Source organism: Carettochelys insculpta, chromosome 2 (assembly GCF_033958435.1).
Source record: "Carettochelys insculpta isolate YL-2023 chromosome 2, ASM3395843v1, whole genome shotgun sequence".
NCBI classification, from domain to species: Eukaryota; Metazoa; Chordata; order Testudines; family Carettochelyidae; genus Carettochelys; species Carettochelys insculpta.
Window position 1 is genome coordinate 33,840,175 of NC_134138.1, and position 20,290 is coordinate 33,860,464.

General features: G+C 39.8%; 1 protein-coding gene across 3 annotated transcripts in view; it reads left to right on the forward strand.

Moving 5' to 3' along the window:
- Positions 1 to 20,290, forward strand: part of CSMD3 (CUB and Sushi multiple domains 3) — a 1,166,921-nt gene that overhangs the window by 986,221 nt on the left and 160,410 nt on the right. For all 3 annotated transcript variants that reach the window (XM_074985642.1, XM_074985643.1, XM_074985644.1), the window contains 4 exons: positions 1,835 to 2,044; positions 7,481 to 7,669; positions 11,918 to 12,095; positions 16,953 to 17,098. In XM_074985642.1, coding sequence (XP_074841743.1) covers positions 1,835 to 2,044; positions 7,481 to 7,669; positions 11,918 to 12,095; positions 16,953 to 17,098 — 723 coding nt within the window. The remainder of the gene's footprint in view (positions 1 to 1,834; positions 2,045 to 7,480; positions 7,670 to 11,917; positions 12,096 to 16,952; positions 17,099 to 20,290) is intronic.

The following is a 20,290-nucleotide window of genomic DNA, read 5'->3' on the forward strand; positions in this document are numbered from 1 at the left end:
AGCCACAGCTCACCCATGGGTACAATTTTGAGGTGTAAAGGGACTTCAAAGTACCCTGGGCACTTCAAAGTACCCACAGGTGAGCCGCGGTTACACACAAGCCAGCATTTCGAAGTTTAACATTTGGAAGTTGCCACGGGGGAGAATTAGCTTAATGAAGTGCTGCATATGTACCACAGCACTTCATTAATAGTCTCCCAACACCCTACTTACCATCCTCCCTTTGAAGTTGGGAGCTAGTGTAGACACAGCCTTGGAGTTTTAGGGCTGTGGACTGAAATAAATGATTAACTCTAGAAATGTTACAGAACAAGAGAGGAGCATGATTTGAACAAAGGCTAGTTGTATTGCATAGGAGAAAGGGGATTTTTGTGAGCGTAAATGTATTGATGGAAAGTGTTTTTGCCAGTAGGAAAATATGTGAAATAGACGTTATTTTAGAAAAGGGGAAGGAAAGGTTATGTTGTTATGATAATCATGTTAACGTAAACTCGGAAGGATGGCATATCCAAAGAAGGGGTAAACAAATATATAAGGGAAGAAGTCTATATGTGGCTATGAGATTTTCTTCAAAATATAATTACCACCTTCAAATATCTTAGAGCAAACAGAGGCTGAAGTCATTGCAATTAAATCATGTACTTAACCAGTTCTTTTAGAATTAAAATATTATATGACTCACAAAACTATTCCTAAAGCTTCCAATGTATACCAAAGAAATTTCTAGAGATTAGCGACAAACAGCATTTAATTATTAAGATTTAGGTAGTTACAAAATTATCAATGACTATTCAATAATTATATTGACATTAGATGTCTTAATTGAATATTATATAAAAACGTGGTGGTTGTCTTTGCCAAAACCACAAAAGGAGCTCGGTCATCTTTGTAATTAGAGCACAACATTACCACTGTAATGTGCCATTAAAACACTTCAGACAAAATGGAAATCCTGTTTTATTGTACCTTATTCAGAACAATATAAAAAGGAAAAATACTTAATGGTTCTAGTATCCTCTGTTTGGTTGAGCCGTTCCTTCTCCTGTTGTCTCCTAATAATTGTAACAAATCATTTGGATGGGATAGATCATCTGCATCTCATCTCAAAAACTCTTTTGTGTTCCTTATTGAATCAAAGATACAGAAATGTCTCATTATTTACAAGAGTGTCCTTCAGCACAGTGTGTGGGCAATTAAGTATAAGAACTGCATTTCTAATTTCTGGGGTGAAGCACTGAAAAATATATCTCATAATGTTAGATTACTCCCTTTTATAAAAGACATAAATTATGGATATGTTACTTATTGATTTAGAAATAGTTCCCCCTCTTAAAATGAAGCATTTGGAAGTATATTATTTAGAAATCACTTTATCTACCAGTGAAATGCGTATTTTTCTTGGCTGGAATAAAACTGAAATAAAAGATACAATTGAGATTATTAGAGTGTAATTACAGTGAGTCACATTTGTCAAAGATATTAGAAATAACATCCTTAGTTTTGCAAAACATACCGTAGCTACTTTTTTGAGCTCAGAGATCTGGGTCTTGGTTCATATGTCTTTTGACAGACAGCACTTTCAACATCAATATTCTTTTTTTCTTGTTAGGACATTAGGTTTTGTAACTTCTGTACTAAGCAGCAAGGCTTTTTTGTACTGAGTAAGAAATATGGCATCATGCAGTATAACTATAATTGCATAATACCACCAATACATGATTTTCTAATGTCTGTCTATCTATCTATCTATCTATCTATCTATCTATCTATCTATCAAAACTGATTTTTATTCATTGGATACCAAATGCTTTTGTTTGTCCATATTGTTTTTCAGGTGTGCATTTGCAATTTGTAAATTTCTCAACTGAAACAATACATGATTACTTAGAAGTAAGAAGTGGATCTACGGAAACTAGTTCTGTTATTGGGAGACTTAGTGGTCCTCAGTTACCGGCTTCATTGTTTAGTACAACTCATGAAACCAGCTTATATTTTCACAGTGACTACTCACAGAACAAACAAGGGTTTCATATTATATACCAAGGTAAGGAGTTTGATACCTTTGTGTGTGAACAAGATGGTTGTTAGAGGCTATATTTTCATTGTGAAAAAATAAATATGAAGGGTTATTCTTGAAAAGATTTGTGCATGATTCAAACCCCAACTATTATATACAGTTCAATAAATGTGACACTGTGGTGCAATGCAGAGGCTAGTTAACAGTTCGGAGGAAATAACAGTGTAGGAATGAAAATGAAGATAAGTACTTTATTCATTTAAAATGCAGTGAGAATGTATGAAAACAAATACAGTGCAAGTTTTATTATCCGGCAAGCTGGGATAATAAATGCTCTGGTTATTAGAGCTGGGCCTGGCAGCTGGCCGCATTCGGTACTTCCCCCGACACAGCCAGGAAGTGATTAGCTGGCCCCATGGCAACTGGCCCTGGCTGGGACACAAACCCATGGCTGGCAGCCCCAGCTGTGCATTCTGGTTAACCAAATGTGCCAGTTATCTGAAAACCTGATAACCGGGCTTTTACTGTAATTACCTATGTTGGAAGTGGACAGCACCATTGTCAATAATATTCCTACACTTTTGGAAGTAACTTATAGCATATTTAGCACTACAGTGGAACTTAATATCATTCTAGCCGTGTCTGCACGTGCACGCTACTTCGAAGTAGCGGCACTAACTTCAAAATAGCGCCCGTCACAGCTACACGTGTTGGGAGCTATTTCGATGTTAACATCGATGTTAGGCAATGAGACGTCGAAGCCGCTAACCCCATAAGGGGATGGGAATAGCGCCCTACGTCGAAGTTGAACGTCGAAGTAGGGCACGTGTAGACGATCCGCGTCCCGCACCATCGAAATAGCGGGGTCCGCCATGGTGGCCATCAGCTGAGGGGTTGAGAGACGCTCTCTCTCCAGCCCCTGCGGGGCTCTATGGTCACCGTGTGCAGCAGCCCTTAGCCCAGGGCTTCTGGCTGCTGCTGCTGCAGCTGGGGATCCATGCTGCATGCACAGGGTCTGCAACCAGTTGTCGGCTCTGTGGATCTTGTGTTGTTTAGTGCAAGTGTGTCTGGGAGGGGCCCTTTAAGGGAGCGGCTTGCTGTTGAGTCCGCCCTGTGACCCTGTCTGCAGCTGTGCCTGGCACCCTTATTTCGATGTGTGCTACTTTGGCATGTAGACGTTCCCTCGCTGCGCCTATTTCGATGTGGTGCTGCACAACGTCGATGTTGAACATCGACGTTGCCAGCCCTGGAGGACGTGTAGACGTTATTCATCGAAATAGCCTATTTTGATGTCGCTATATCGAAATAAGCTACTTCGATGTAGGCTTCACGTGTAGACGTAGCTTGTCTGGCTATGCCAGAAAGAAGGAAACTCTGGATGTTGTTTAATCATCCAAGAGCTTTATTGATAAATATTGGCGAGTACATAGTGAATAATAGTGCATAGTGTTGGTAATTATACAAACATTTATATAAACCATGAGAGGATAGACCCTTTCATTCATCTTTGTCATCAGTCAACACATTGCTGGGACCCTCCCACACCTCTTACCCTCTCCTCCATTGAATGAGAGTTGTGGCGGGGGGAGGGGAATAAGAAAGTAAAAAGGGTTGTCTCCCTGTTGTACTAGAGATAGGAGTCCTATACTCCCATTGTTTCTGCTCTTTTAAACAGTACCACATGTAAATCTTTTTTACAAATACATTTTATCTGAGCACTGCATTCCTTCCCTACAGAACACCCAGGCTAATCACCTCCCCTGGCTCACATAATGAAGTGCAACATCATACCTGAACCCCCATTCCATATCTGTTCCATATCAGCTGCACAGAAGGCAAAATCTTCCATGTTGTCTTTCCAGCTCCCCAAGAAAGAAGCAGAAGAACATAAGAATGGCCACAATGGGTCTGACCAGTGGTTCATCTAGCCTAGTATCCTGTCTTCTGGCAATGGCTGGTGCCAGACACTTCAGAGGGAATGAACAGAAAAGGACAATTAATTGAGATAGCCACACCCTTTGTTGTCCAGTCCCAGGGTCTGTCAGTCAGATGTTTGTGGTACTCAGATCAAAAATACTTCCCTGAACATCTTGAATAATAGTTGTTGATGGATCAGCACTCTGGTTCAAAGGAAAAGGCCTACATTTTTAAAACCAGCCACCATTTTTATACAGTGGCTTATGTGAGATGCATGATCTGGCTACGTTCTGCGCTGGAAAGGAATAAGACTAATCTGAATTAACCATGTTATTATAGAAACCACCCTCGTGTGTAGCATCTTAGAAAACATTGAAATGTTAGAATGACAAGTATCAGATTCATGGCCCAAATCTTGGAGGCTCTTCTAACATGTTCCTAATTTTATGTTTAGGTGATTTCTACTTGGTTTCTTTGGGAATCTGGATTTAAAAAATAAATATATACGAAGGAACACATCTCATAGAGCTGGAAAGGACCTTGGGAGGTCATTGAGTCCAGTCTCCTGCCCTCTTTGGGGCAACAAGAACTATCCCCTTTTTTTTTAAATCTATTTGCCTCACATGCCTAAAAGGCCCTCTTCAAGGATGGAGCTCACAACCCTGAGGTTAGCCAGCTAATGTGCAAACCACTGAGCTATACCTCCCTCTCTCGCTTTTAGCATCATATATACAAAGTGTATTTCATTTGCAAAGGAATGCTTTCAGATCTACACATGACAAAATGCTACATAAGGGTAGATTATTAGTGTTAATTAACCAGAGGTACACCTGTTAAATATATTGTGGAACAGGCACTACATGTGTGATGAAGGATTCTGAAAGGCTGCTCTCAATGCTTTAAATATTTTAGAGAATACTGGTACTCACCAATCAATGGTCTCCAGATTGTTGAGACTCAGTGGAACACCTCCTTCCTAAACAATTGTAGAGTACCAGGAAGAATTACTCTGGATATTCAATGTCTTCTTGAAATGGCTGCCTCAGATTGTGAAACAGGTTTATACTTTCTTAGCTTGTTAGCCGATGGCCAGGTAATGAGTGGTCTGTGAGCCTTATTACATCCAAGTCTTTAACTGCTGTGACCAGCAGGCCCTTTACAGTGGGCAGCCAAGATGGCTGACGGATGCCCCAGAGATTCACTGGAGTCTTTAACTGCTAGGATAGGCAGTCCCTTTGCAGCGGGCAGCCAGTGTGGCTGACGGGTGCCACAAAGGTTGGTGCAGGGAGCTTATTCCACCCAAGTCTTTAACTGCTAAGACTGGCTTTCCCTTTGCAGCAGGCAGCCAGGGTGGCTAACGGGTGCCCCAGGAGTCTGTCCCGTGGAGGTGACACGACTCAGCACTCAGCTTTTACTGCACCTTACCATTGACCAGGCTAATATAGCCAAACCAGCTAAGGTTCTTTGTTTGTTTTCAGCCGAGTTACAGTAACTGGAAGGAGTCAGGCTAAAGCTTAAATGGTTACTATTTATTAAAGCAGAAATAAGAATCTTAATGGTTACAAGGTTATTGCTCTATCTTCTTAACTACTAGTAGGATGATACATATGGGCTACGTCTACACGTGCCCCAAACTTCGAAATGGCCACACAAATGGCCATTTCGAAGTTTACTAATGAAGCGCTGAAATGCATATTCAGCGCTTCATTAGCATGCGGGCAGCCGCAGCACTTCAAAATTGACGCACCTCGCCGCCGTGCATCTCGTCCAGACGGGGCTCCTTTTCGAAAGGACCCCGCCTACTTCTAAGTTCCCCTTATTCCCATGAGCTGATGGGAATAAGGGGAGTTCGAAGTAGCCAGGGTCCTTTCGAAAAGGAGCCCCATCTGGACTAGAAGCGCGGCGGAGAGGCACGTCGATTTCGCAGTGCCGCGGCCGCCTCCATGCTCATGAAGCGCTGAATATGCATTTCAGCGCTTCATTAGTAAACTTCAAAATGGCCATTTGTGTGGCCATTTTGAAGTTTGGGGCACGTGTAGACACGGCCATGGTATACCAGTTAGATTACAAATGAAAGTTACACATTTGAGGACAAAACGCCTCAGCCTACAGAGCTCTTACTGTTAAATGTGCACAAAAGTACATTACAGGTATAATTCTCACCCCCGCATCCTTTGACTCCGGTGTAGCCAGCGTCATTCACTCAATCCCTCAGGAAGAAGAGTACGAGGAGGGTGTCCCCTGGGACCTCGGGAGGCAATAACCTTACCTAACCAGCAGGTATAGGTAATTGGAGCTCAGTTAGAGTGGGCTGCCAGACCCTTCTTTATACCTCTTGGGTCATGTACACTCTTCCTTATCTAAAGGTGCCAATTGTACTGGTTCGCCTTTGTGACGCCAGTTCTTACAAGGAGTTGCAACTTAATTTATACTTGTAAGATAGAGATAACTAAATCATTAAGACAGGACATTCTTTTCATACGGGCGAGAGATTCCTCTCCTGGGACGATGTGTAGGCGTGACAATTATCAGTACCAGCCAAGGGCAGTTTGAGACCCTGTGGTCACTGGCTGGCCTGTTAGCCCTCTTATCTGTGTTCTTCCATCCAGGGTCATGATGAGGTAGCACATCCATGCTCTGAGGCATCAAAGACTGTGCTTGACATTAGCCTGTCTGTGCTCCTAGGCATCTAAGACTGTGCTGTTTCCTTTGTCCCTTGTGCTCTGAGGCACCTAAGAGGGGCAAGATGGAGTACAGCAGGGGGATTCTGTCTGGCTACATAGCTTCACCTGTAAATATGTGATGTTAAAACTCATATCTGTCATGTTGAGATTTTTAATACTTAGAGATTTTCCTTGGGAAAAAAGAGTTACGATGAAGATAAATAGCCTTCATGTCAGCTGCTCTTTTTCAGCGTATATACACACATTAGACAAGAATTCATAATCATCTAAACAGAGCCAGGATGGACTGACTTTGCTGAGATTCATGCAGAAAGGGCATAAGAGGCATATGCATTTCCTCTCTCTTCTCCGCAATAGGAGCTGGAGAGAACCGCAGTTCTTGCAAGAATATCTCACATTAGAACAGGTAAAGGGGCTATACACTCCACAGTATGCAAATATATGGTATACTGTTGCTTGCTTGCACATATTAGCAAAAAGTAGAGGTCACTGAGCACCTCAAGGCCTCTAGCAGTGAGTCTGCTCCCTGTATGAATCTATAAGTGCTAAGTGATGCTGTGTGGTCATTTTCTGTACCCCTGGCCTGGGTATATCTCCATAACTCTCCCTTTGCAGAGCACATACTTTTGATTTTGACTGTGGTGTGAAGTGATTAAATGACAGGTACTTTAATATATGCTTCTTTTTATAAGGCTTTTTTGTTGTTTCTTTGATGGAATTCGAAAGAGAATCAAGAACTTGCCTTATGTCACCCAAAATATATGACTTCTAATACAAAAATATGAAAACACAGATTAGAACTGATATTACATAATAGGACTATTTTAATTTATTTATTTATTTATTTATTTATTTATTTCAGCTTATCAGTTGCAAAGCTGTCCTGACCCCCGTCCATTCCGTAATGGTTTTGTGATTGGAAGTGACTTTACTGTCGGACAAACAATTTCATTTGAATGTTTTCCTGGGTATACCTTAATTGGAAATTCAGCACTGACTTGTCTTCATGGAATCAGTCGTAATTGGAACCATCCTCTCCCTAGATGTGAAGGTATGTACCATGTAAACATATATCATCCCATGTTCCCCTTGACTTCACTTCTTTCAGTCAGACTGCCTTTACTGTTTAATATTTTTTTGTCTCTCTGTAGGGTGGACTGAAAAGTGTAAACATCATTTGGGCAGGTATATATACATATGCAAAAATGAGAGTGTTAAATTACTATGCAGATAGCTAGTACTAACATAGTCAATTCAGTCAGGGTGGATGTGGTCCATTCCCAATAGTTGATGAGAAGATGTGAATGACAAAAGATTGAAAATTACTTTTGTAGTGAGCTAGCCACTCTCAGTCTCTATTCAAACCCACTTTGATAGTGTCAAGTTTATTTATGAATTTCAGCTCTGAAGTTTCATGCTTAAGTCTGTTTCTGCAGCTTTTTCACTGAAGTATTGGAACTTACAAATCTGTTACTGAGTGTCCACAGATATTGAAGAGCTTTTGTGTAGAGACAGCCTGCAGCGTACTTGCTACATGGGCATTCCTACCACATTAGTAGATATTCAGATAAAGGAGCCTGTGGTGGTGCAGCTGACTACAAGCGAGTCACTTGAATAGATAAGTAGCTTGAGTCAGCAACAGGGTTTTTTTTAAGGGTTTGGTTTGCGGGTCAGTGTTTTTGTTGTATGGCATGCACTTGCTGGTGAGTGTTTGTTTTAGGTTGGGATGATGTCTGTAGGTAAGAACTGGCCTGCCTCCCAAGATCTGTGAGACTGAGGGATTGTCTTCCACGGTAGGTTGTAGATCCTTGATGATGTGCTGGAGATGCTTTAGCTGGTGGCCAGTAGGTGATCTCCAGTGTGTTCTGCTGAAATGGACTAACAAAGCTACTCCTCTGAAACTTGCTTATGAAAGGATTTTCTGTGACTATTTCTTTTGTGAAAAATTCCTGAGTAACTCTCTCTGGGTCCTGGACTTTGTGGAAGTTAAAATATTGCCTCAGAGGTTTACTGCATCCCTTTTGCTCTACCTCCCATTTTTACCAGCAGCGGGGCACAGCCTGCTGAGCCCTTCTCATCATCATCGGCACAGTCATAAATGAGGGAGGTCCCCTGTGGATTTTGGGTCTCTTCCTGCCCCATGTGAGCTGCCCTGGAGGGTATGGAGTGGTCTGGGAGGAACCCATTTTCCTCCCACTCGATCCAGGTCCAGCCCAGGGACCCTAGGTAACTGCTACTGATGGAGGGGCTGTCTCCCTCAGGCCAAAGTACACCAGCTTCATCCCTGGGCCACTTCCCCAGACGTTTTCCCAGTTCCTTTTACTGGCTGTTGCACATTGCTCTTGCAGGGTCTCCCCTGCAGTTCTCTCCTCCTTTCTGGTCCATCTCCTTTCTTCTTCCTGTTCCTTACCACAGGGAAGACTTTTAAAGAGTTCCATGGGCCTTAATGGATTGCACGTGGTTGATTAACCCCAGGTGCTGGATTAGCCTGCTGCTGTAGGCTGATCCTGGATGAGCCTCAGTCCCTGGGAAAACATAAACAGAAAATCCTTCCATAAGCAAGTTTCAAAGGAGTAGCTTTGTTAGTCCATTTCAGCAGAACACACTGGACATCACCCACTGGCCTTCCATCAGTAGCAGCTATCTAGGGTCCCTGGGCTGGACCTGGATCAGCTGACCCAACTGCCCACATACTTGCCATACAGAAGGTTACTGTAGTATGCTGTGGGCTGTGGTCCCTCACAGTAGCTGTGTCTACTGTAGCCCCCTTCTTCAAAGAGGGCATGGTAATCAGCCTGAGTGGAGAATACTAATGAAGCACTGCAATGAATATGCTGCACCGCATTAGGCTAATTCTCCCTGCAGCAACTTTGAAGTTGCAAACTTCGAAGCACTGGCATGCTGTGTAGCTGCAAGCACTTTGAAGTTCCCAAAGGAGGGGGGTAGTGTAGACCAGCCACTGTGTTGAAAAAGTTTGCTGAGAACACCAGACCCAATGTCAGTCAGCTAGGTCTTTGTGATACAGATGAGGTTTAATGACTACTTGGTAATAAGATAATGCAGGAAAAGAGAGTTTTGAAAAGGGATTGTGTTGTTGAAGTCCCAGTCTCTGTCTGCATGGTCCCTGTGTGCTAGCTTTTTGCTGGTTAAATGTAGCTGTCTAGTGCTCTTCTTTACAGATGTTGTCTGTAATTTCCTATGTTTATATTAGAAATGGATTCCAATAGGTCACGCTCATTGTCAGTAGTTATGATTTAATGTGCTAGAGATGTATGGCTCAACTTTCAGAAGCATTTCATATGTTGGTTACTGTGCAAACATTTGAAGTAGTACCTTCATTAAACAAATTCAACATTTTGCTGTGTCACAATTGTTTTTCATTTTGTATTTTCTTATAATTATGTATTATAATTATGTGTTTTCTACTTACATTGTTTTTATTTGAGATTAAACTTCAGCAAAGCGTGCAAATGAAGGTAGTGTATTTTGGTTTTTCTTTCTTTTTTTTGTTCCTTTTTGTTTTGTTTTGTTTTGTGTACCTAACCGGAGAGAAGAACACTATTGCAAATTTTAACAGTATTTGACGTAATATAAAATATATTAGTTTTAGCATACTACATATGCATAAATTGTGAAATAATGGCTGCTTTTCTCAGACAAAAAAAATAAACAAACCTGAATCAGATCTCATCAAAAGCTTTTTATTTATCAAATATTTTTTCCTTCCTTATCTAAAAGGGAGAAAAACAATTCACTGAAATTTCTTTGACATTCTAATTTTCTAAGACATTTAGTTCTGGTAAATCCTTTCTAGATTTTGGTTGTTGTTCTTCATGCTAGCATACTTAACTCATTATCACAAATTCTTTGCTTGCTTCTGCGGACACATTAAAAGTAAAAACAGCAGAAATGAGATGTGTCCACCCTGTGTCTTGCTTGGGCTATAGTTTATCTATAGATCTCTATAGAGCTCTGAATGCCAGCGGGAATGGTGAGAGTCCCTTTTTCACCACTAATGATGATGTGGGCATATACAGGGAATAGAAAGGAAACTCATACTCAGAACAGGCCCCTTAGGACAATAGTGCTACATTCTTTCATACTGTCCTGTGCCTGATCATATTGGCTATGTCTACCATACAAATACAATGCAAATGTGGCCAACTGGAAATGCAAATGAGGTGCTGATTTACATGTTGCATGCCTCATTTGCACAATAGCAGCCACTTGCTATTCTGGAAGTGCTGTTTTCAGAAAAAAAACCAAAGCAGTCTATATGGGGTTCATTCGAAAACAAACCCTGTTTTTGAAAGAACTCTTCTTACTGAAATCTATGAGGCAGAAGGGTGCTTTTGAAAGCGGGGTTCCTTTTGAATGAACCCTGTCTACACTTCTTCTTTTTTTTTTCCAAAAATATCACTTCCAGAAAAGTGAGTAGCTGCCATTATATAAATAAGGCATGCAATATGTAAAGCAGCACTTTATCTGCATTTCTAATTGGCCACATTGGCATTCCCCTTCCAAAAGGGGAATGTAGTGTGCATGCAGCCATCTGGTATGAAGACTCTTAAGCATGTTTTTAGGCTAATGGTTCTTTGCCTCAGCCCTCTATAGTCCAGGAAATTTACTCTGAATAAAGTGTATTTAAGTGTTTTTTTTTTCCTCTGCTTCCTAGGATTTGGCCTGATTGTTCCTTCTTTGGATCCTATGCAATAATCACTCGATGTTGTCTGTAGAGAAACAAGGAAAGATAGAAAAATAATGAGGGAAAAAATCAGGAGTTCAGCAGTCTGCCTTAGACATTATTATGTAATGTGTATCTATGACTAAACATTTTTAGGAGGGTTGGGTGTAGGCACATTTTATCAGAAAACTGGAAGAAGAATTCTTGCTTACTTAGCCAGAACTACACTTAGGGAATGCAATATAGCTTTCCTTCTTGTACTGCATTGCTTGTTTTCTTTCATTTCTGTCTCTCCACACTCACACCAATCCTGTTCTATCTGTCCAGCATCACCTACTGATGCATTTTGTGTAGGTACCCTAAAAGTCACTCTGTGGAGTAATTCCTGCACTCCCTGTCTAACTTGTCCCTGGCCTTTAAATGGGATGACAATGAAGAAGATCATTACACCATTTCACTCAACTTTTGCATCCACAACTATGCACACACTGACTGTATCCCCCTGCAAAAAAATATGTCCCACCATCTAAAAATAATGTAATGGTTATTGAGTACTCCTGCTGTAAAAATAAACATGCTTTTTGTTGTTTCTTTGTTTGTTTGTTTGCTTTTAAGCTCTCTGTGGAGGAAATATAACTGCAATGAATGGCACCATATATTCTCCTGGATACCCAGATGAGTACCCAAATTTTCAGGACTGCTTTTGGCTTGTACGAGTACCCCCTGGTAATGGAATCTACATCAATTTTACTGTTCTTCAAACAGAGCCAATATATGATTTCATAACTGTATGGTGAGTAGGCACAATTATTGATTTATTGTAATGCATGTTGCAATACAACAGATCAGAAAGTAAAAGTAACATTTTGGTTATGTGTCCTAAATTTCTGATTAATATTTTAATTCTATTTAGTGACAATAATGGATTTTCAAGATGAGACAAATTATGAAATGGTCATATTACCTTTTCTTTCATGAAGTACCTAAATAGAGATAAAATGAACTTCATAAATGAAAACAAATCTGTTCCCATTGAAGTCAATGTTAAAATGTCTGCTACTGACACCAATAATCTAGGCTTAGTAGTTTTATATTTTACTTGTGTGAAGTGTTTAGTCAAAATATAATGCATTACATGTCCAGAAGACTTTCACAGAATATTGACTTAGTCCAGAAGAGAGACTAATATTTTTTATTGGGCCAACTTCTGCTGTTCAGAGAAACAAGCTTTCAAATATTAACGGAGTTCTTCACTAGGCCAGTGAAATGGCCTCTAAGGGTCAGGGTTAAATACAAGACAGAACAGATTGTTAAGCGTATGGAGCTTACATGTATGTCCAGGAGTCATTCAAGTGAAATGACCAATTAACACTTCTCTGGTCATCAAGGAGACAGAAGAAGAAATAAGCTTACATTTAGGGGGTTAGTGAAAAGCGAAGGAAAGGGAAGAAGGATTCTTTCGAAGATGGGGAAGAAGGATTCTTTCGAAAGAGCAGTGTCTACACTGGTTTTCTTCTTTCAAAAGAAGCTATTTTGAAATAAGAATATGCAAATGAGGTGCCAGATATGCAAATCTGCACCTCATTTGCATTTTCAATTTCCCACATTTGCATACCTCTTTCAGAAGAGGAATGCAAGTGTAAACACAGCCAAACAGAAGAATTTTCTTTCGGAAAATTCAGTTCCCATTAAAACTGAAATTCTTCACAAAATCATGTCAGTTTTGTCAAAAAAAATTGTTTGGAGAAAAACAGATGGCAAAAAAATCCAATAATTTTGAAATATCCTCATTTGATAGTTTCAGAACTCGATGTTTTTGCTTTGTATTTCCTCTTTTAAAAATGCATTATATTTTAAAATAGTTTAAAAAGTCAGTATGCTTTGACTGATGCATTTAAAATATTTTGTGGTGAATTTTAAATTTTTTGGATTTTGTTCTATTATGGAATGAAGTCAGAATTTGAAATTTCAAAATTTTCTACAAGATGGAGTTACCATCCTCCATACAGTGCTAGTACCAACTAATATGAATTTTGACATGAATTTACCACCGAACCAAGACTTTCCTGAAGGACTGCGGAAGTAATGATTTCAGTTTATCACTAATGTGTGCAGTTTTAAGAGTAGAAGAATAAATTATTGCTGAATCCAAGATAAGGCAATAGCCAAAAAGTAAAAATACTGAATTCAATAGCTCAGAGGGGTGAAGGCCTTGTAACAGAACTGGAGTATGAAAAACAGTTAAAATATTAAATAATCTCCCCAGAGCAATTATGAGAGATCCTTTAATAAAAATATTCAAAGTCAGGCTAGACAAAAGCACACATAAATAGTCATTAGGAAGAATCCTATAAGATTCAGAGTGCGGACAAGATGGCTGAGTCTACACGTGCCACTTCTTTTGGAAGTGACATTGTAATGAGCTGTCCGGAAGATGCTAATGAGGAGCAAATATAAATTTCTCACACCTCATTTAGCGTATGGGCACATGGCTTGGAGTCCAGATGAAGCTCTTCTGGACTCCAGAATACCCGTACGGATGCGTGGCCTGCAGGGATCTTCTTTCAGACTCCAAACCATGTTGCCTGTATGTTAATGAGGCATGGGAAATTTACGTCTGTGCCTTATTAGCATCTTCTGGACAGCTCACTAGCATGCCACTTCTGGAAAAATTGGCACATGTAGACACAGCTGATGGCTCCCAGGTTTTTCCCATTTCTACTGTTTATGATTCAACTTATCCAATAAATTTGACTTTTGTACTAGCCTGCCTATTTGCAGATGAATAACTTGACTAGTCATGAGACAAAGATGTACAGATTCCCACAGCTTCAAGAATGCGGAAAGAAGAAGATATTTTCAAATACACAGATACATGATGTAGATCACAAACTGCTCTAAAGTAAACTGCCCTATTACTTAAGCTACCGGAACAAAGAATAAGATGTTAAGAATCTTGAAGGAAATATAAGAAAACTGTATGTGAAATCATGCATGTGTCATAATTAATTATAGTATCTTCAAACACTTCTCAGTGAGGACCAGTGTTACCCAAAACTATAACTTTAGAGAAAACAAGAAAATTAGGATGCTGTTTACATTAATGATTAAGCCAGTGAGACACAACTGCTAATGTAAAACTTGTGACATCATGTATAGTATATAGCATTGATGGAGATTCTTACAACATGTTCAGAGCCACTTATTTTAAATGGCCTATATTTTTATGTCCATACTTATCTTTAGAAGAAAATGACAACAATTTTAACATCTAATCCTGTCCACAAATTTAGTCATTAGATCCTGAAATGCTGTTATCTGAATCGTCTTTAAAACAGTTGGGTCTCAAAATAATAAATGTCAGTGTAATTTGTATGCATAAAAATGCATATACAATTTTTGGGGTGAAATTCTAATCTTACTGGTGCCAACTGGAGTTTTGTTGCCTTTGCAGTGAGGCTAGGATTTCACCCCACATTTTTATATACACTAAAGCTGGGTGTACACTACAAAGTTCTCTCTACAGAAGTCAATGTCAACAGAGTTTTGCCAACAGAACCTCTGTCTACAGAACATGTCCACACCTTATATGGGCTCTCCCTGTCTATGTCCCTGTAGACAGAAACTGGCCAGACTCCCTAGCCTTCTGTCCACAGAACGGCCAACCAGAAGCTCTGCAAACAGGGCTGCCAGGTGAAGTGGAATCCCTCTCTGTCAAAAGAAGGATCCCTGCAATGTCTACACTGTTTTTCTGTCTACAGAATCTGTTGACAGAGGTGCTATGCCTCAAACTTGAAGACATAACTCTGCCAGGAGAAAGGTTGTATTCTGTTGACAGATTCTAGACAGAACACATTTGTAGTGGGGACGCTCCCTAGTTTTGTTGAGAGATGGCCTCTTCTGTAGACAGAACTCTGTAGTGTAGACACAACTTAAATGACACAACTTTATTTAATCCAGCCAGAGGTGCATAACTCATTCCAAATCATGCCAAACTAGCTTGATTTCCTTGTTTTTCTATGTAATTGATTTTATGCGTGAGGATAATGCCACGGACATAGTGTATCTGCATTTTAGCAAGACTTTTGACACAGTCCCATATGACATTCTCATAATTAAGTTAGAGAAATGCAGGCTTGGCAGAACTACTATTAAGTGGATACATGGATGGTTAAGCAACCTCAACAAAAACAAAAGAGTGTAATTATTAATGGCATGATATCAGACTGTAAGGAGACCTTTAGTAGGTGTCCACATATATCTCTTTTGCATCCATTTTTTTTAACATCTTACATGTGTATGATCAGCATACTGATCAAATCTGCGAAAGACTCAAAGCTAGAAGAGGTTGCAAACAAATTGAATGATAGGCTAAAATTCAAAGAGGTCTTGTTAAATTGGAGAACTGGGCTATAAACAATACAACTGAATTCAACAAAGACAATAGATGTTGCTACATTTTGGAGTAAACAATGCAAAAATACAGAAGGGGAGAGAACTAGCTTGGCACCAACACTGGGATTTTGGAGTTCAGGTGGATCACAATCTCAGCATGAGTCCACCATTGAATGTTTTTGCAAAAGAAAAATGCAATTTTGAGTCAGAGATGGTGGGAATACTACCCTACCTGGTGCTGGTCGGCCATAGCTGATATGCTGTTTTCAGTTTGGTCACCAATGCATAGAAGGTATCCACAGCAACTGGGAAGGATCCAGAGTGAGCATCAAATATGATCATTGGCATGGAATGAAAGTTGTATTAACAAATGTTCAAGGAAGTAGGTATGTTTATTTGGAAAGAAGAAATTAAATGGAGACAACAGGATAGCTGTTTTCAAATACATAAAACTTTTCTGTAAAAAAGATGGAGAAAAGTTGTTCTTTCTTGTCACAGAGGGTAGAACAAGAGTCAATCAGCTCAAATTATAATGTAGCACATTTAGATTGTATCTCAGGAAAAAATATCCTAACAGTATGAGCAGCAGGACAATAGAACACATTGTCTAGAGAAGTTGTGGAAGTTGCTTCTTTGGAGCTTTTTAAAAAGAAGGCTGAAAAACAATCTTTTTTGGATGGTTTATTAGCAGGGGGATTGAATTGATGGCCTTCATAATCTCTTCCAACACTATAGCTCTCTTTTTATATGAATTAACAGAAAATGTGTGGTTTCTCTTCTGTATTACTTCTAGAAATCAATAGGTTGGGAAAAGCAGTACGTATTTGTCATCTTGACTATATAAATGCGAGGGTGTTTCAGGGCAAAATGGGAAGGTACCACCCAAACCCACCCAGATTATGAACACTGCAATCTGCAGGTTAAAAAATGAGAATTTTTTCCAATAGATTATAGGTGACAAAATTTATACTCAGAAATCCTGAAGCACCCTAAAACATTTTCTATCATGGAGCATTTTACATCTCACCATTCAAATTGCACTTTTTCTTCTGTTTTATTTTAATGCAAGTAATACACATAATCCTTTGTAGTATTATTTTATAAAACTTATATAAAAATTCCCATTTTTGGCTAGACAAAAATATTGCATTATATCGACAAAAAATTACCTGCCTACAAAAATACCACATACTTCCTAAGCATTGCAAATGTATGTAAATTAATGGTGAGTCTACCTGTACAATTTTTTTTTTAGGGATGGGCCAGACCAAAATTCTCCTCAGATTGGCCAGTTTAGTGGCAACACTGCCTTGGAGTCTGTCTACAGTACTTCCAACCAGATTCTCATTAAGTTCCACAGTGACTTCACAACAAGTGGCTTCTTTGTGCTAAGTTATCATGGTAAGTTCTACATACTTGTCTATATTTACTGATTATTGTGTAGTTGAAGCTTAAGTAAAATGTTTTAAGTACTGTCAGTAAAATAAACTTTAAGTCCTTTAGAACAATTAGTTGAATTTTGTTAATCATTCGATGTTAACCAATATGGTGAGACAAAGAAGATATATAACATGAATACATTGTCAACAAAACAACTAAAGAAACAGCTACTAAACCTTCCAAAACTAATATCCAATTAGATTAGACATAAGTGTCTCTTTATGGCTTCCATTGCTTTAAAAGGTGTATGTGTCCTTGGCGTCCAAATTCAAGTATTGCTTAAATTATGTGAGATCAGTGCAATTACACTAACATTGCCCATGATATCAAACTATATTCAAATAGTAACAGAGAGGTAGCAATGTTAGTCTGTATTCTAACAAACAAACCAGCAGTCGTATCTATCTATCGATTGATATTTGCGAATGTAATCTTGGTATTAGAAATTATCAGCTAGATCCCTAAGATCTTCTAGAAATCAGGAAAGAATGAGGGTCATTCATATACCTTCATACTGATGCTAAGCCTACGTCAAAGATCAAGTAGTTTTGTAGGTCAATTTTACTTATAATTAATTAACCCATGTTAATATTATTATGGTAATTAGCCAGATTCTTTTCCCAGATCCAAGATCATTTGAGCTAGAAGCATTGGTCTTGTCATTGGAGTAAATCTGTGATAAAATGCTTCCATGATTTGAATCAGATTCCTTTCCAATTGAGAAAGCCAGCTCCCTGAAAGACATGAACAATAAAATGGAGGTCATTTGGATTTTGTGTGACAAACAATTCCACAGCAGGACACCATCTACCTGTATCCATCTCTGGCAAGCTCTGTTATGGATACTAATAATTACATCATATCCGTGGACTGTAGTATTTTAGAGTGGCATTTTGTGTCTTTAGATCATTAGAGGGTCTGACAGTGAGAACCAGTGCACTGAATGGGTTCCATTGTTGAATGGGTGTAGTGGGCAGAGTACCTGTATGTTGTATACTTCTTAAGATATGAGTTTCTGAAACTATGTTCAGCTTCAGTGTGTTATGTTTTTTAATGTCTGACGCAGTGGGGCTAGGGGGAAGATTTCAATATTCCCACAGTGATGTTTCAATTGCAATGAGCACTATCTTCAGAGCACTATGGGATAAATTTGAATTTAAGGCAGTTAGCTCGATATTACCATATAACTGTCTTCACTGTAGGTACAATTAGCTCAATTTAGGGAGCACTTATATCAATGTTACAATATCCTCGGTACCTGCTGGAAATCAAAAGTTCAATTAAATGTGAGTGTGTAGGGGACACATCTTAAAATTAAATTTATTAGTCTCCAGAGGTGTTCTGTATGTTACCCACAATGCCCCTCAGTGCTCCGCTCTGGCCGCTGCTCTTCAGGTACACAGGAATTGGGTAACAGAAAGACCATGAATTTCAAATCAGGACCAGGAAGCCTGTGGCTATGGGGTCATGTTTGTATAAGAGCCTGAGAAATGTCTTTTTTTCATTGCTATTAGTGCTGTGAGCGTATCTACCCTTACAAATAGCCCGAGCATAGAGTTTTTGGTTCTGTCTCTATACTTGGCACATTTTGCTGTGCTGCCTGGTATCACCAACTACCCCACCACAGCACTTGGCAGCAAGGCTGTTTTGGGGGTCATGCTTGCACAAGAGGCCAATAAACTTCTTCTCAGTGGTTTACATATGTGAGCATGCTCTCTTTCCTCACAGGCACCATGCAGTCGGGGACTTTCCTACACTCAGCCACATCACATGGGTAGCCCCCAACTCAATAAAAGGACATGCCTGCCGTTTGGTACTGACCATGCTGCCAGGCAGCTCCATATTCTGGCTTGCAAGCGGTTAAGGCTTCAAAGGTGGGAAAGAATATTGGGGGCTTCCTGCCACATGAGAGGACTACTTTAACTGGCCTCCCACCAAAAATATTTGGGGGGGACTACTTCAACTGGCCTTCCACTGAAAACCCCCTATATCCCAGCAAGGATCGGGGGCTTTCTGCCGCTGGGGGGAAGTCTTCCCCGATGGCTAAGATATTCAGGGGCGGTGAAACATTTCAACCGGCTCTGCAGTCACAGACCACAGCTCCCCCCGTCAAAAAAATTTTGGGGGCTTGCTGCTCATTGGATACACCTGCAGCTTTTTGGAAAGTCTTTGCTATTTCATTTGTAAAATATTTTTCTTAAACTTTCCTATCCTCTTTCCAAATACCCTCCCCTCAGCAACTCTTTGTTCAAAACCTTTGCTATTAAGTCTTTCTTCAAGCTTTTCATTGTCCATGTCTTATTTTCATGGATCAGATGCAATCATGGAAGGGGGAAGAGTCAGTGGTGGCCAGTTGAGAACACAGATTTTGCACAGAAACTGTATAGTGGACTAGGAAGCCAAATACTCCACACCTGTCATTGGCATGAGGCAACCCACAGTACTCCAAAGAAAAAAAATTGTAACTTCTCTATATACTCAGGCTCAGAATTTTTAAGTTAGGTTTATTCCTCTCATTCTATCCCTAAATGAATCCTTCAAGTTTTTCACTCTACATCTTATCTAGTATGCAATATTCCAAAATCTGGTGATAGTTCTTTGTTCCCTCTTACACAGTCCTTTCTCAACCCCCTAATCCCCCTGACCTTGACAAGTGCAGCGTCTTCATCTCTGGCCTCAAAGCCTTTATTAATTCCATCCAGAATGTTGTAGCAAATAATCATCTATATTGTGTGATGTTCTGATTATCTTCTGTGTCTCTTCAAACGCTTTCACTGTCTGCCCCTTCCCCTTCTTCATTAAATGTAAGTTCCCTGTGCCCAATTTGGAAGACCTGCTGAAAGTTAACTCATACCCAGCTCTCCATTTTAGCTCCTTCCACCTATTCCTAGTCCTTTAGCTCATTTTCCCTAGAGAGTTCAACACCTTTGGGACCTGATGGGTGCCAAGTGAGAGAATTTGGTGGAAAAATCAGAAAAAAATGATCAAGGTGAGCAAATCAGAGAGTAGAGGAGTAGAAGTGGGGGGAGGTCAAGAATAAGATTAAGCCAAGTATGCAAACGAGCCCCTATAGTGACTCAGAAAAATCCCATCCGGTTCAAACCATGGGTTAATGTGCCAAATTTGTACATAAAAGATAGTTCGGCAGTCTCC